At 47.0% G+C, this 13,505-nt stretch overlaps 1 protein-coding gene across 1 annotated transcript in view; it reads right to left on the bottom strand.

Moving 5' to 3' along the window:
- Neurl1 (neuralized E3 ubiquitin protein ligase 1) overlaps positions 1-6,074 on the bottom strand; it is a 71,524-nt gene extending 65,450 nt beyond the window's left edge. The window contains exon 1 of the mRNA XM_048807268.1: positions 5,555-6,074. Within this exon, the coding sequence (XP_048663225.1) occupies positions 5,555-5,639 (85 nt within the window). The 5' untranslated portion in view covers positions 5,640-6,074. The remainder of the gene's footprint in view (positions 1-5,554) is intronic.
- Positions 6,075-13,505: the final 7,431 nt, after the last annotated feature.

Below are 13,505 nucleotides of genomic sequence, written 5' to 3'. Positions count from 1 at the left end.
CTCGTCCTGACAACCACAGTCCTCTGAGGTCTTATCCCAACCTATCTTAAAAGATGGATTAACTTCCCCAGTGGGGCCCAAATCCCAGGCCGAAGGAGCTGCTCACCGACCCAAGCACATCTTGCATTTCTTGGCCTCCCTGCCTTTCCTGTCTTTGCTGCGGGGCCACTCACTGAGGGACCTCTCCAGCTCCACACTAAGTTCCATCCAGCTCCAAGCTCCCCTCCCCTGGAAGCCGATCCCACCTACCCTGAGAGTACCAGGGTGGGATTGTCCTGAGGGCCCACAGCTTCAATAATTCCCAGGTCTTAGGAAATATCAGAATAAACTGAAGATCTTATTAACTTGCATATTTGGAGGCCCCATCTCTGAGTCAGTAGGTCTGAGCTAGTGGTTGGGAGCCTGAATTTTACACCATAAGCAGGAGAAAAACCTCACTTTGAGAAAAAGGAAGTTCTCTCAAAAGTGCCTATATGACTAAAAACCACGTAGGAGTGGTATGAGGTGCAGGACTGGGAATTCCAGGTTTACCCAGCCCCTTGGTCCTCTGGCTAACCAAAGGAGGCAGCAGCAAGAACCCCATAATACTCCCTTTTCCTCCTTTGGGACTCAGTCCAGAACCAGGAGATCACTGCCCAGTCTCTTTCCCACAGTGGAAGACAGAACCCACCCAAGGTAGAATTCTCCGGGGACAGAATAGCATAGTGGCCACGATAATGAACTCTAAAGGCAGGGAACTCTGGGTTTGAATCCCAGTTCCATTAGCTTCTGACTGTGTGACCTGGGATGTTACTTACCTCTCTGAGCCTCTCTTACCCATCTACAAATGGTGACAAATCAGGAGGGTTTAATGGAAAAAAAAATCTACATATAAGTACTTGGCACATAGTAACCACCCAACATATGGTGGTTATTATCAATATTATTATGATGATTAACAAAAGAGAATTCAAAGGTAAAGCTGAACTGAAAACCAATAGAGCAGGTGGGAAGGTGCTGACTCAGCCCTGCCTCTCTGAAGTCTCCAGGTGGCTGAGGAGGCCACCAGCCAAGACCCCCACCCAGGTCTGTCTGTTACATCTGGAGGCAGAGAGCTGGATGAGCTCACCTAATCTACAAGTGTCATGGCAACCAAGGAAGCAACCCAGACAGAGCAATGGAAATATCTGAAAGCTATCCAAAGAATGGAGGCCTTGAGTATCCGATTATGGCAGCCACAACCACTGTGGCCAAGGGGAGGGGTACAAGGAAAGTAGCGCTATAGGAGGATCTCTCTGACAGACCATAGACAGACTGATTAAGACAGCAGCTGTTGCAATAGCTGGGAGGAGGACCCAGATCATGGAAATAGCAGCAGGAATGTGAAGGCAGAGAATCTGCTAGGGCCTTGTCCAAGGAGGACCATCCTCCATCACCACCCCCAGAGGGCAGTGAGGAAGTTCCAGATCTGCAGACAAGTTCCTGTGGCTCACTGTTGTCCACCTCGATAACCCCCTAGCCAATTCCAGCAGCTCCTCCCTCAGTCACCCAGGAGCCTCAGCCACTGTGGAAAAGAGTATACAAACACCAGGGGTCAGGCTGATGTCACATCCAGCCCAAACTGGGGGGAAGGGATGACCTCCCTGCAGCTGTCACAACCAGTGGCTTTGTAAAGTGTTCAATTCCAGAAGCATTACCTTTTAAAAAGATGTACAGTCTACATCTAGGTATGCAAGAATTGAAAACAGGTGTTCAAACAAAAACTTATACACAATGTTTGTAGCTTCATTATTCATAATATCCAAAAGGTGGAAACAACACAAAAGTCCACCAAATGCATGAACACACTGTGGCATATTCATACAGTGGAATATTATTTGATCACAAAAAAAATGAAAGAAAAGATATGCTACAAAATGGATGAACTTTGAAAATATTATGCTAAATCAAAGAAGCCCAATACAAAAGGACAGTTATTATGTGATTCCATTTATGTGAAATGTCCAGAATAGGCAAATCCATAGAAACAGGAAGTATATTAGTGGTTGCCAGGGATTTAGGGGAGGGGGTACTTAATAGGCATGAGGTTTCCTTTTGAGGTGATAAAATAGCTTGGAATTAAAAGTGGTCACACAACACCAAAGGTACTAAATGCTAAGTTATACTTTAAATGGTTAAAATGGTGAATTTCATGCTATGCAAATTTTGCTACTATAAAAAGAAGATGGGAAGTGGCCCACTCAAGTCCCATCCATTGGTGACACTGGGGCTGAGTAACTCCCCAAAAACTTTCCTAGTTGCCTGCCCCTCCACACTTAGCACCAAGGAGGCAGACACTCAGGGCTGGGCAAGGAGGCAATATCTTTATTCCCTGTATTTTTCTCGAGAAAGCATGAACCCCTGCCTCAGTTACCCTGTGACCCTCACTGATAATACACACACACACACACACGCACACTCACACACGTGTTCCCTCCCCCAAGCCTTGGCCGTCTATCCCTTCCCCATACACCCTAGGACTCCACTGCCTCCCTTGCCATCCAATTCCTGCAGTTCCTTCCATGGTCACCTCAGATCCTTCCCTGAAGCCCCATCTTAGCCCATGAGCCTGGGGTTTCAATAATCCAACATGCAAGCACACAGTTCGATTCACTTCCTTGGCCTTGCCTTTCCAAATACTCCTTCAATCCATGAAACCCCAGGAGTGTTAATGTCATGCACCTCTGAGCCCAGCACACAGCAGCTCCTCGGTCTGCCTGTTGGTCCTAAACTACACCATGAACCTCCTCCAAGACTCTTCAGACCCAGTGGAAATGACAGCAGTGTGTCTCCAGGAAGACCAAAGTCTACCACTGAAAGATGAAGATGGACCCCGTATCACATAAGCCTGAGAGCTGGACCAATCTGTGAACTCCAGTCCCAGGCCCCCTACTATTCCAGGTCCCCTCTAATTGTTTTAATTAAAATGGTAAGGAATCCATACAGACTGCAATTACAGAAGAAGAAGGAAAAATAGAGCGGGTTGCTCCACCCCTAGCAAATTTCTGAACAAACAATTCTGAGAATTAAGGCTGAATTCTAGGTGAGTACAGAAACAACCACAGTGGAACTCTGGGTGGGGAGTTAGAATCATGCTGTACCGGGGTTAACACCAGTACAATTAGAATGGAATTCTGGCTGACCAAAGATACATCAGAGCAGACACCTAGGTCAATGCTGATCCGAGTAGAAGAGAATTTGTAGTGAACACTAAACAATTACAGAATAAAGGTGATGGCTCTATTAGGGTGGGGACATGGGGACTTCTTAGAAGTCAAACTAAGAAGGAGGATCAATGGACCCAGGATGAAGAGTGGAAAATACCAATAGATGTCCTTTGGGAACATTCTCTCTTTCATTCCAGGACTGGAAGGAGCAGAATTGAAATTCCCATGACCACTTCCAGTTGATGTGTGAATAGGGACAAAGGAAGTGGGACAGCTTCTCCTGCCTGGTCTTTCCTTCTGTCAAAGACCTCAGATCCCCACAATTCCAAACTTTAGATAGAATGAAGTTCAATTCCTGGAGCCTACTCTAGATTTCCACGGAGTCCAAAAAAAAGGAACAGGACCTTTTTAGAGAGACAATCTGTGAGTATTAAAGAACCAAGTCAACTCTCCAACCTCCAGCAAACCTCTGATCCCTGATGGACAGAGCCCAGCTTTGCCACCTGAGTGATCCACAAAGTAATTTGGGCAAATCATTATCCTTTTCCCCATCATTCATGCTTGCAAGGGAGGTTGAGCTGAATGATGTCCAAAGATTCCTCCATCATTAGGAATCTGTTTTCAATGACCAGAAACAGTCTTTAGATATGCTAACACAACACCTTATTTCTGATTATAAAAATAATATTTATTGCACACAACTTAGAAAAGAGCAAAATATAAATCAGAAAAGAAAAAAAAAACTTATCAGATCCCATTACCCAGAAGAAAGCCTCTTTAACAGTTTGGAAACATTCTTTATGGGGTTGTGTTTGTTTTGTTGGTTTTCCTTGCCATTCATATTTCTTTTCAACAAAATTGGGATCATACAATCTTCATATTTTCATATCCTGTCTTTGTGCTGTGATCATTTTACCAAGTCATCAAATATTCTTCAAAACATAATTTTAGTGCCTGCATGTGCTCCGCCTCGATTACTGGGCATTAGGTTGCTTTCCTACTATAAATAACACTGCCGAGAACATCCTAGCTTTCTGCTGTAAGTGTTTGCCTGCATCTCCATTTTCTTACAATCAGTTCCCTAAATGGAATTACAAGGTCAATTAAAAATGGTCTGGACATGTATCACCATATTAATTTTCAGCAAAACACAAAAGACCCATTGATATTCTTGAGCTAACGTTTTGAGAGTTGGAGTTAGAATGCAAGATGGTAGTCCTGTCTCTCCTCCTCACCCTTGGTCTTCAAGGTTAGCTGTCCAGCAAGAGAGGGGACAGAATTCCAATTCAGAAGATAAGGGACTATAGCCTATCTCTGTCTCTCACTGGCTTGGGAATCTAAAAGAAGCCTTGGTTCTCCTCAACTGTAAAATGGGCACAGTTAGCTCTGCTCTGCTGACTACCTCAAGGGCTTCTGCACTCACTGAAAAGATATTTGTGAAAGTTCTTTGTACACTTCAATACTTTGTGTTAAAGGGCACTTCTGTAATTCTTCTCACAAGCTGGGGGACTGAGGAAGTAGATTATTTTTTGTGAAAGCCAAGGGCTTCCCCTCCTGGCTTTTAGCCATCAGCATGTCCGGGACAAGTGCAACTGTTCTGAGGATGACAGAAAAGCAGCTTCCTGAAGGGAATTAGCAGGGGTTGAAGGCCTGGGAGGACCCAGCCCGGTATCTTCCGAAGGTCAGGAGACGGCCTTGGAAGCTGCAAAGCCCGGGTCTGGGCCTAGGGACCCCCAGAGGGTGCAGAGTGGATCCAGGGACAGTGAGAGCAAAGACCTCTGTTTCAAGGATCCCAGCCCCTCTTTTCTAAGGGTTCCAACTAGATATCTGGTCTATGGGGGACTGATTCAGTGGACACATATAGTCAATAGCTTCAGGGGACCCCAGGAGCAAGGCATCATCTCTGGCCCCTTTAGTCCTGGATTCTTAAGACCTTCTAATTAGAAATGCAACTAGTGCTGCCAGCCTGATCTCTCCAGCCCCAAGCAGATGAAAAGGAGATGGCTGTGACTCCCTTGAGCTCAGATGGACCACCTGAGCTTCCCTCCACTCCCCTATCCACCGAGCAAATGCCCTTCTCTACTCCTTCCTGCTGCCTAGCATCATGGCCCTGAGGGGACTCAGTGACTGTTTCCAGTGCTGGCAGGGAGAACTGCGCAGACCCCACCTAACGCCATTCTCCCTGATTTTCACCATCACCATAGACAGCGCCCACTCCCCAGCCCACCTCCATGGTCAGATGGGCATCTCCGGTCTCCAAAGGCACACAACAGGTGGCACCTGCCGGGCCTCCACAACCACACCTCTCCATCTCTCCCTAGCCTCCATCAGCGCCCAGTCCTCCGGCTGCACTCAACCGCGAAGCCTACCTTTGAGGCTTTGGGGGTGGCCCCGCGGCGCCCGGCTTGGATTTCCTCGGGGAAGAGAGGGGATACTGGAGAAGTTGTTGCCCATGGCATCCGGTCCCAGGAGGTTCTGCTCTCACTGGGCGCAGGCGAGGCTGGGCAGGAGCGGAGGTAAAATGTGTGCAAGTGTGTGCGCGCGTGAGTGCGCGCCGCCGGGGGAGGGCCCTGGTGGGGCTNGGGCCGCGGGCGGGCCCCCTGGGTCAGGCCCAGCGGCTCCCGGCACTCCGCTCTTCCTCCCGCTGATGCTCGGGTTCGGGCTGGTGGTGGGTGGCGCGGCGGCTTGGGCACACTCCCCGTGGGCCATAGAGTCAGGGCTTCGCACGCGGGTGCTTAGCGGTTCGGCCTGCCAGGTGGCTTGACTGCTTAGCTGCAGGCTCGGTCCCCGCCCGCGGGGACGGCCGCTGCGGTGACTTGCGTGGCGCCCTCCCGCCGGCGGGTCTGCATGTAGCGGGGCTCGGCGGAGCCGCGTTGGTTGTTCTCCCCAGGCCGCCGAGCTCGCGCTCCCACCCCCACCGGGTCGTTCCCGCGACCGCCGCCCCCGCCCTCGCCCAGCCGTCGCCAGGACTCCCGGGCTTCGGTTGTTATGGTGACAGCTGCGCTGGTGAATGAGCGTCTTAGTGACATGCGCGCGCCCGCTAGGCCAGATGTGGCCCCTGGGCGCGCCGCGTCCCCGGCTGCCACAAGTCCTCGGCGATGCAGGGGTCCCTGGCGGGACTGGGGAATCAGAGTCTAGTGCAGACTGGGTCTCCCGGGTTGGGCTTATTCTCTCACGGAACAGTGGAACTCCTTGTTGAAAACAAGAGACTACCGCCAGAACGTTGAGCTCCCTGGATGGTAGGGTGGGGCGAGGTAGTGCTAATATAAATTCCCAGGTTCAGGGTCTGGCACAGAGTAAAACCCTCAAGAGTGAATGGACAGTTGAACAAAGGAATCGAGATGAGGATCTCCCCCTCAGCTCTCAATCAGATCTACAGGAGCACCATGGAAATGACTCAGAGCAAGAATTCCAGACAGACCCCATTACCTGACTAATAGCAGAACCATAAGACCAGGTCTCCTGGCAACAGATCTCAGGAACAAACCATCAGAGAACCACCCACTCTGAGCTGAGTGGTTGTCTGATGTCGGGAGAGGGGAATCTGTGGCCTATAGCAGTCAAAGAAAGCTTCCTGAAGGAAGGGGGATTCTTTAAGTGTCCTTAGACACTTAGACATAACTTTCTTTCCCTTCTTCCCCACCCCCACCCCATTCAAGGCATCACACCCTTAAATGTCAGAAACTCCAGGCAAGCTAGAAATATCTGTGATAGGCACTCTCTGGAGTCTGGAAAGAAAGACAGCCCCTGGCCCCAGCTGCCAGAATCTTGGGTGTGCAGAATCACATGACAGCCAGCTGCAGAATGGACACAGAAGGTCAGGGACTGCTATCTTATTTGGGGGCAGTATCTACCCAAGGTTCACTCCCATCAGATGACTCATGCATCACATCAAAAAATCTGTGGGCTCTGAATAACAATACACACATTTTCACACACACCTCCGTGCTATACAAGTGTACTTGCTACCATGCATTTTGTACACCTAGTTCTAAACAAGCACACATACACACACATATGTGTATGTGTATGCATGTACCAGTGTGTATCCTAAAGTGTGCTAGAATGAAGTCACCTTGAGAGGCTGCTGGGACCAGACCTTTTATAAGTCAGAATAAATATGAGGACTCAGAGAAGATCCATTCTCCTCAAGGTGTCACCATAGTACTGGCATAAACCTGAGTGTAGGGCCCCTCATGTGTCACACTCTAGGCCCTTCCCTAGCCTTACCTTGGTAAAACTTCTAGGGAGCTCTGAACTGGGGAAGGCGACACTACTTTTAAGTGTAAAACTAGGTGCAGGTCTCTGGCTAGGCAGGGACCTATGAGAGGCAGATGTGGTCAGCCCAGAGAGGCTGAGCATGACCCCTCTGAGAGGTCCTGTGCTCCAGAAACCTTTTTTTGTGGTCAGAGGATCAAAGAATACCAGTACCCTCCTTCCCCCAGGACCCCCATGCCTTTGAACAGATCTCCACCAAGACACCGCCAGGCCAGGGAAGCAACCCACCCCACCCTGGAAGGGAGGGGGGAGGAGGAACCTGCCAGGGAAAGAATGAAGTCACTGTTTCGGAGGCTCCAATGGAAGCTATTAATACTCACAAGGTGGTGCTCCAGCACCTGTCGCCGTGGCAACCCCCTCCCAGTGGTGCGGATTCTGAGGGCCAGTGGGTGTGCCTACACTAGGAGGGACCCGAGGCAGGTATCACCCTCTCTTGCTGTCCCTCTGCCCCCGTGGTTCCTTCCCACCTGGTTCACCTCGCCCCCTTCTAACTTAACAGCTCCTACCCAGCTATATTCAAATTTTGGAAAGTCTCCAGGTTGATAAAATAATAAAATATTTGACCGAGAGTCCACTTTCTTCCTTCCCTGAGCCCCTGAATGCTGACACAGAGACAACCACAGGGATGGCCCTACGAGGCAGGCAAGAGTGGGGGTCATCTAGGTTAACCTGGGCCACCCTGAACTTGAGACCACATTAGTCAATGGAATAACATCTCTCTCCTCATTGAGAAATTAATCCTAAATCAGGGAACGGCGACATGCATCCTTAGCTAGGATATGTGACACCTCTCACATCCCCAAGACCTAGTCAGTCCAGAGTTAATCAGGCTATCAGAAAAACTGTGTGGGGTTGTCCTATCTGAACTGCAGGGAGTGTCTGCAAGTGCCTGAAACCATAGTCGTTATGGTTTAGATATGAGTTGTTCTCCATATGCTCATGAAGACAGTTCATGAATATGAGACAACTGAAGAATATTCAGAGGTGAAATGATTATGACAGTTGTAACCTAATCTGTGGATTAACCCACTGATATGGATTAACTGGGTGGTAATCTGGGTAGGTAGGTAGGGTGTGGCCCAAGGAAGCAGGTCAATGGAGGCATGCCTTTCAGGTATATATTTTGTCCTTGGTAAGCACAGTGTGTGCTCTCCCCTGCTCCCCTTCCTGGTTCCCATATTCTGAGCTGTTTTATTCCACCACACCTTTCCACCATGATGTTCTGCCTTACTTTGGGCTGATAGCAGTGGAGTCGCCACTTATAGACTGAGACCTCTGAAACCATGAGACAAAATAAACTTTTCCTGCTCTATATTGTTCTCATCATTAGTTTTCGTCATGCCAAGTTCAGAGATGACTAAAATGATAGTAAATATATTATGTATTTATAAAATGAAAAAAGAAACAGATGAATTAACCTATCAATACAGCTACCCAGCCAGTCAGAGAGCAGTTCCCTTCTCAGTAGTTCAATGGTACATTTTCCTCAGTTTCTCTGAGGCCAGAAGCCTTCTCTCTGCGGGATGGAACTCTGTGCTACCCATTTTAGCATGGAATGGGCATCATACTGCCTTGTTTTCAGATACTTTGGGATACAGGTTCATTCACTGACTAGAGACCATTATTGATCACTAACTGTATACCTGGCACTGATCAGGGTGCAGTTTCCTTGTTAGCACCAAGGAGAGCCTGTCATGTGCATCTCTGTGTTCTAATTCCAGTTCCTCCTCCCAGGCCTGTGTGCAGGGCTAACCCCTCAGTCAGTTTCACAAATACTGATTGCAGAGATTGCAGAGCCAGGCAGTTGGCTCTGAGCTCCAAACTTTTTTGATTGTGCACTCCTAGCAGCAATAAAACTTTAAATGTATACCCTAATATATATATATATATATATAATCTGAATATGTACTACTATATTCATATTAGGAAACTTCCCTAAATAGACAAATGGTTGAGTAAAATGTAGATCTCTTGCTCTCCTTCTGGGACACCACATGCTCTTCAGACTGATAATTCACAAACTTAGGTGTGCATCCAAATCGTCTATAGGAACTTGGGGAGAGGGGAAGAAGATCTAAATAAAGATCCTCCTCCCCACGAGAGATTCTGGCTCAATAGAATCTGCTATAGGTCACTTATTGCTCACACCTTGGGAAACTGGTCCACATGTTCTAGTTGGGGGGGGGGGATGAGGTTTAAAGAAGGCCTGCAGCCTTTCCTGGGGAACACTGGGTACTACTTGGGGGACCAGGCCAGCCAGCAGGGCAAGCCACCTTGAAGGTAGGGCAGGAGGTGGTCATGCCTGGATCTTCGCTCCCCTCACCCACTCTGCAGACAGATTTGCCCTCTGGAAGGAAGCCCCTGAATTGATTGTAAGATCTTCATAGAGCCCCAAACACTTGTCTTTGGGGTCTAACTCCATTAGGTCAAATATACTAAAATATACCACATTTTACATGAAACAATTTTCTTGCCTAATACTTTTTGAAAGGGTTTTTACAAATTTGTTGGAAACACTGGACGACAAGGAACTCATCAAATTTACCATATGTTTTACTTTTGAGCAATCATGCATGTGTTGAATTTCTTGCCAAGTGAGAAAAATCTATGATGGTCTTCAAACATAATGAAATCTTTACGAGTACTACCATTTAATGATTAATAAAGTCAATACAATGTTAAGTTTTATAGGCATTTAACTGAGCACTTCTAAATTTTTATTTCAAAGTTTTCCTTTCATAATTTGGAGCCAGTAATTTTCCCCCAGTCTCAAGCAGACCCTTAAAAGTCCTATAGACCTAAATACTGGGCTTACAGTGTGCATTCATAAAATCCAGGCCTGAATTGGGTGTGGTGGGCCATGTCTTTAATCCAATGATTCTTAAGACTCAGGCAGGTGGATTGCAAGTTCGAGGCCAGTCTCAGCAACTTAACAAGACCCTGTCTCAAAATTTAAAAAATTAAAAGATCTAGGGATAAAGTTCATTGGTAAAGTGCCCCTAAGTTCAACTTCAGTAAAAAAAAAATAAATAAAAATAAAAATAATCCAGGCCTAAGGCTGCATATTCCCAAGGTTGCATCTGAAAGGGCAGGTGAAAGTCCGTCAGGAAGCAGAAAGGAAAATGTTCAATGCCAGAAAGAGGATAAAGTGCCCCCACCTGATAAACTTGTGTAATGACTTCAAAGTCCTGTGTCCATTGACCCATTCCGAGGCCACTTACTCAGATCACTGTGGCAAGTGACATCAATGAAGGACTTATTCCCAGGAACCAGACTTTGGTCTAAGCAGTTCATGTCTGGGAGGTACAGACTTTTATTGCAATCCTGGGAGGTACAAACTCTTGCCATTGTTGTGATTTGACTCTTCTTCTTTTTCCCATTTTACAAATGAAAACCCCAAGATTTAGGAAAGCCTAGATTTGCTTGCCTAGGAGCTGGCGAGTGAAGAGCTGAGTTACACCTCTAGCATGCCCATGTGATGCCATGCCTGTACGGAGCTGGATTCCTCTGCATCCCCAGCCTGAGGTGACACTTGTTATAGGGGTGATCTCCTCACCAACTTCCGGAAGCAGCCCCTTCCTGCTTGAGACCCCTTACAACACCCTGTAACTCTCTGGAAATTAGCCAGTCAGTGCCCAGGTGCGAATGAACACAAAATAGATTTAAAAGAACAACACACTGAGGAGCTGGGGTTGTGGCCCAGTGGTACATCACTTGCCTGGTATGTGTGAGGCACTGGGGGTTTGATCCTCAGCACCACATATAAATAAATGTACAAAATAAAGGCCCATAAAAAAAGAATCTCTTTAAAAAAAAAAAAAGAAGAACAACAACAATACTGAGACCAAAGAAAGAAGCTCTGAAATGATTGCAGTATCCCTGCATCCTCCCTCTCTCTATCTCTCTCTGTCTTTCTCTGTCTTCCTTTCTCCCTATCTCTCTTTCTCATAGATGTTTAACATGGTGTTTACTTGGCAGGAAAGCCTTTCCAAGCATCTTACATAACCAGAGAATCATGGAAAAATATGATAAATATGACTGCATAAAAATGTAAAACTCCTTCATGGCAAAAGCTAGAAGACAAATGAGAGCCAGGAAGCCCCGCTCCAATGAGCCAGTAGCCTTAACTCCCACTAGTGCCCTTCATCCCCAGCCCCAAGTAGGGACTGACTTTTTTCCAGTTGCTGCAGCCAGTGTGCTATCTCGCTCTGACCCCCTCTCCAAGGGGGTCCTAGAGGTACACCCCAGAGTTCCCCAGGGAACCCTTCAGTTGAGAGCCCTGTGTCCCACCCACCTCCCGCTCCCCCTCCTTTTTCCTGCCCATCTCTCTCGCCAGCCACCACTAGGTAGCACTAGAACACCACAAGAATTCCCTTTGTCTCTGGCAAACGGACAACAAAAACACCATAAGAGACGTTTACGGGGTGCTCTTTTCCTCTTTCAAAATGCAAAGAGCTTTTCTGGGGGCGGGGGAATGTAAGTTCTTATAGCTTTTATTAGCAGCTTCATTACAAGTAAAACATGTGGTTAAGGAAACTGGCCCAATTCTTTAGCCACTTCGAGGTTACCCTCTGAGCATGTTTACTTCACTAAGGCCACTTTCTCATCTTTCACCCTGAGCCAGAGGAGAAGCCCTCCCTATGGTGGCAACTGTTTGAAAGGTTAAACCCAATCATGGATCAGGGTGCTCAGAGCACTCCTGCTCAAGGTGAGATGCCCTGTGTGGACATCTGTGTATGGTCAGCACCTGGCCCTCTGCAGACACCTGGGAAATATTTGTCACTACAGAGCCAAAGCTTGAAGTTATGATCAGCAGGAGGGGTGCTTCCTAGGGTGGCCTTCTGAGCACCTGATTACCCTCAGATCTGGGGGTACTCACTTCCAGCCCCAGCATCTCCCACAAACCCCTTCTTCATCCATTTAACCATCATGGGCTGTCTCAGAAATCACTTTCCTCTCATGAATATGAATATAGGCAAGAGGGGGAAAGATGACCTGAAGTCACTTTGACTTTGGTGTGCTTATGGAGCAGAAGTAGAATTCAGGAAATCCAGTTGGGTACGTGCCCCTCCTGCCCCAGCAACCCACATTTTTTTGCCCCCAAGTCTCTGCATTTGAGCCAACGTGTAGGGTCTGATGCCATTGTAGAAAGATCTCCAAGCCAGGAAACCAACCCCTTCCGCAGGGTCTGCAAACAACTTCATTTCAGTTTAGTTATATAATTCTCCTTCACGGCTTCTTAGTTATTCCAAAAATAAAAGTTGGGAGGGATAATATTATAAAACCCAGGCTTATTTGTCTCTTCTGAGAAAAGAAGGAGTTAAAAGTATATTATGAACCAGGGAAACTATATCCTGTGGTGTAAAGATCAATTGGGGGTTTTGGGTAGGTTTTTTTTTGTTTCTTTGGTGCTGGGAAATGAACCTGGGACACTCTACCACTGAGCTACACGCCCAGTCCTTTCTATTTTTCATTTTGAGACAGAGTCTCACGAAATTGTCGAGACTGGTCTTGAACTTGCAATCCTCCTTCTTCAGTCCCCCAGGTTGCTTCGATTACAGGCAATTGCCACTGTGCTGAGCAAGACCAAGAATGTAAATGAGGAAGAATGTTAGGATTTAAAGCTGACTGTCTTATTTTGTGTCAATTGTAACATTCTAACCCTATTGTTCTAAGCGCCATTTGCTTTGAATTTATTACCAAGCCATCCTACAAAAGCCCTCTACATTAGTACCCCAACTGTTGGTTTATGAGGGTGACTATCTCTCTGGTTTTGTCAGTATTGGGTATTATCAACATTTTAGTTTCTAACAACTTGAAAAGCTTTTTTAAAATACCTGGTTGTTTAGATTCCTATTTAATTTTGAATAAGGATTAGAATCTTCACAGGATTTTTGAACACTTATCTTTCTTTTTCTGTGAATAGGCCTACTCACATCCCTTACCCATTTCTTCTAGAGGATTGTTCATTTTGTAATGATTTATATGAGGCTTTTGCATATTCATAAAGATAGGCCTTTGTAGGGTGTATGTGTGTGGCAA

The sequence above is a fragment of the Marmota marmota genome, unplaced genomic scaffold (genome assembly GCF_001458135.2).
Source record: "Marmota marmota marmota unplaced genomic scaffold, marMar, whole genome shotgun sequence".
In the NCBI taxonomy this organism is placed as follows: domain Eukaryota; kingdom Metazoa; phylum Chordata; class Mammalia; order Rodentia; family Sciuridae; genus Marmota; species Marmota marmota.
This window is presented reverse-complemented; position numbering and strand designations above follow the sequence as displayed.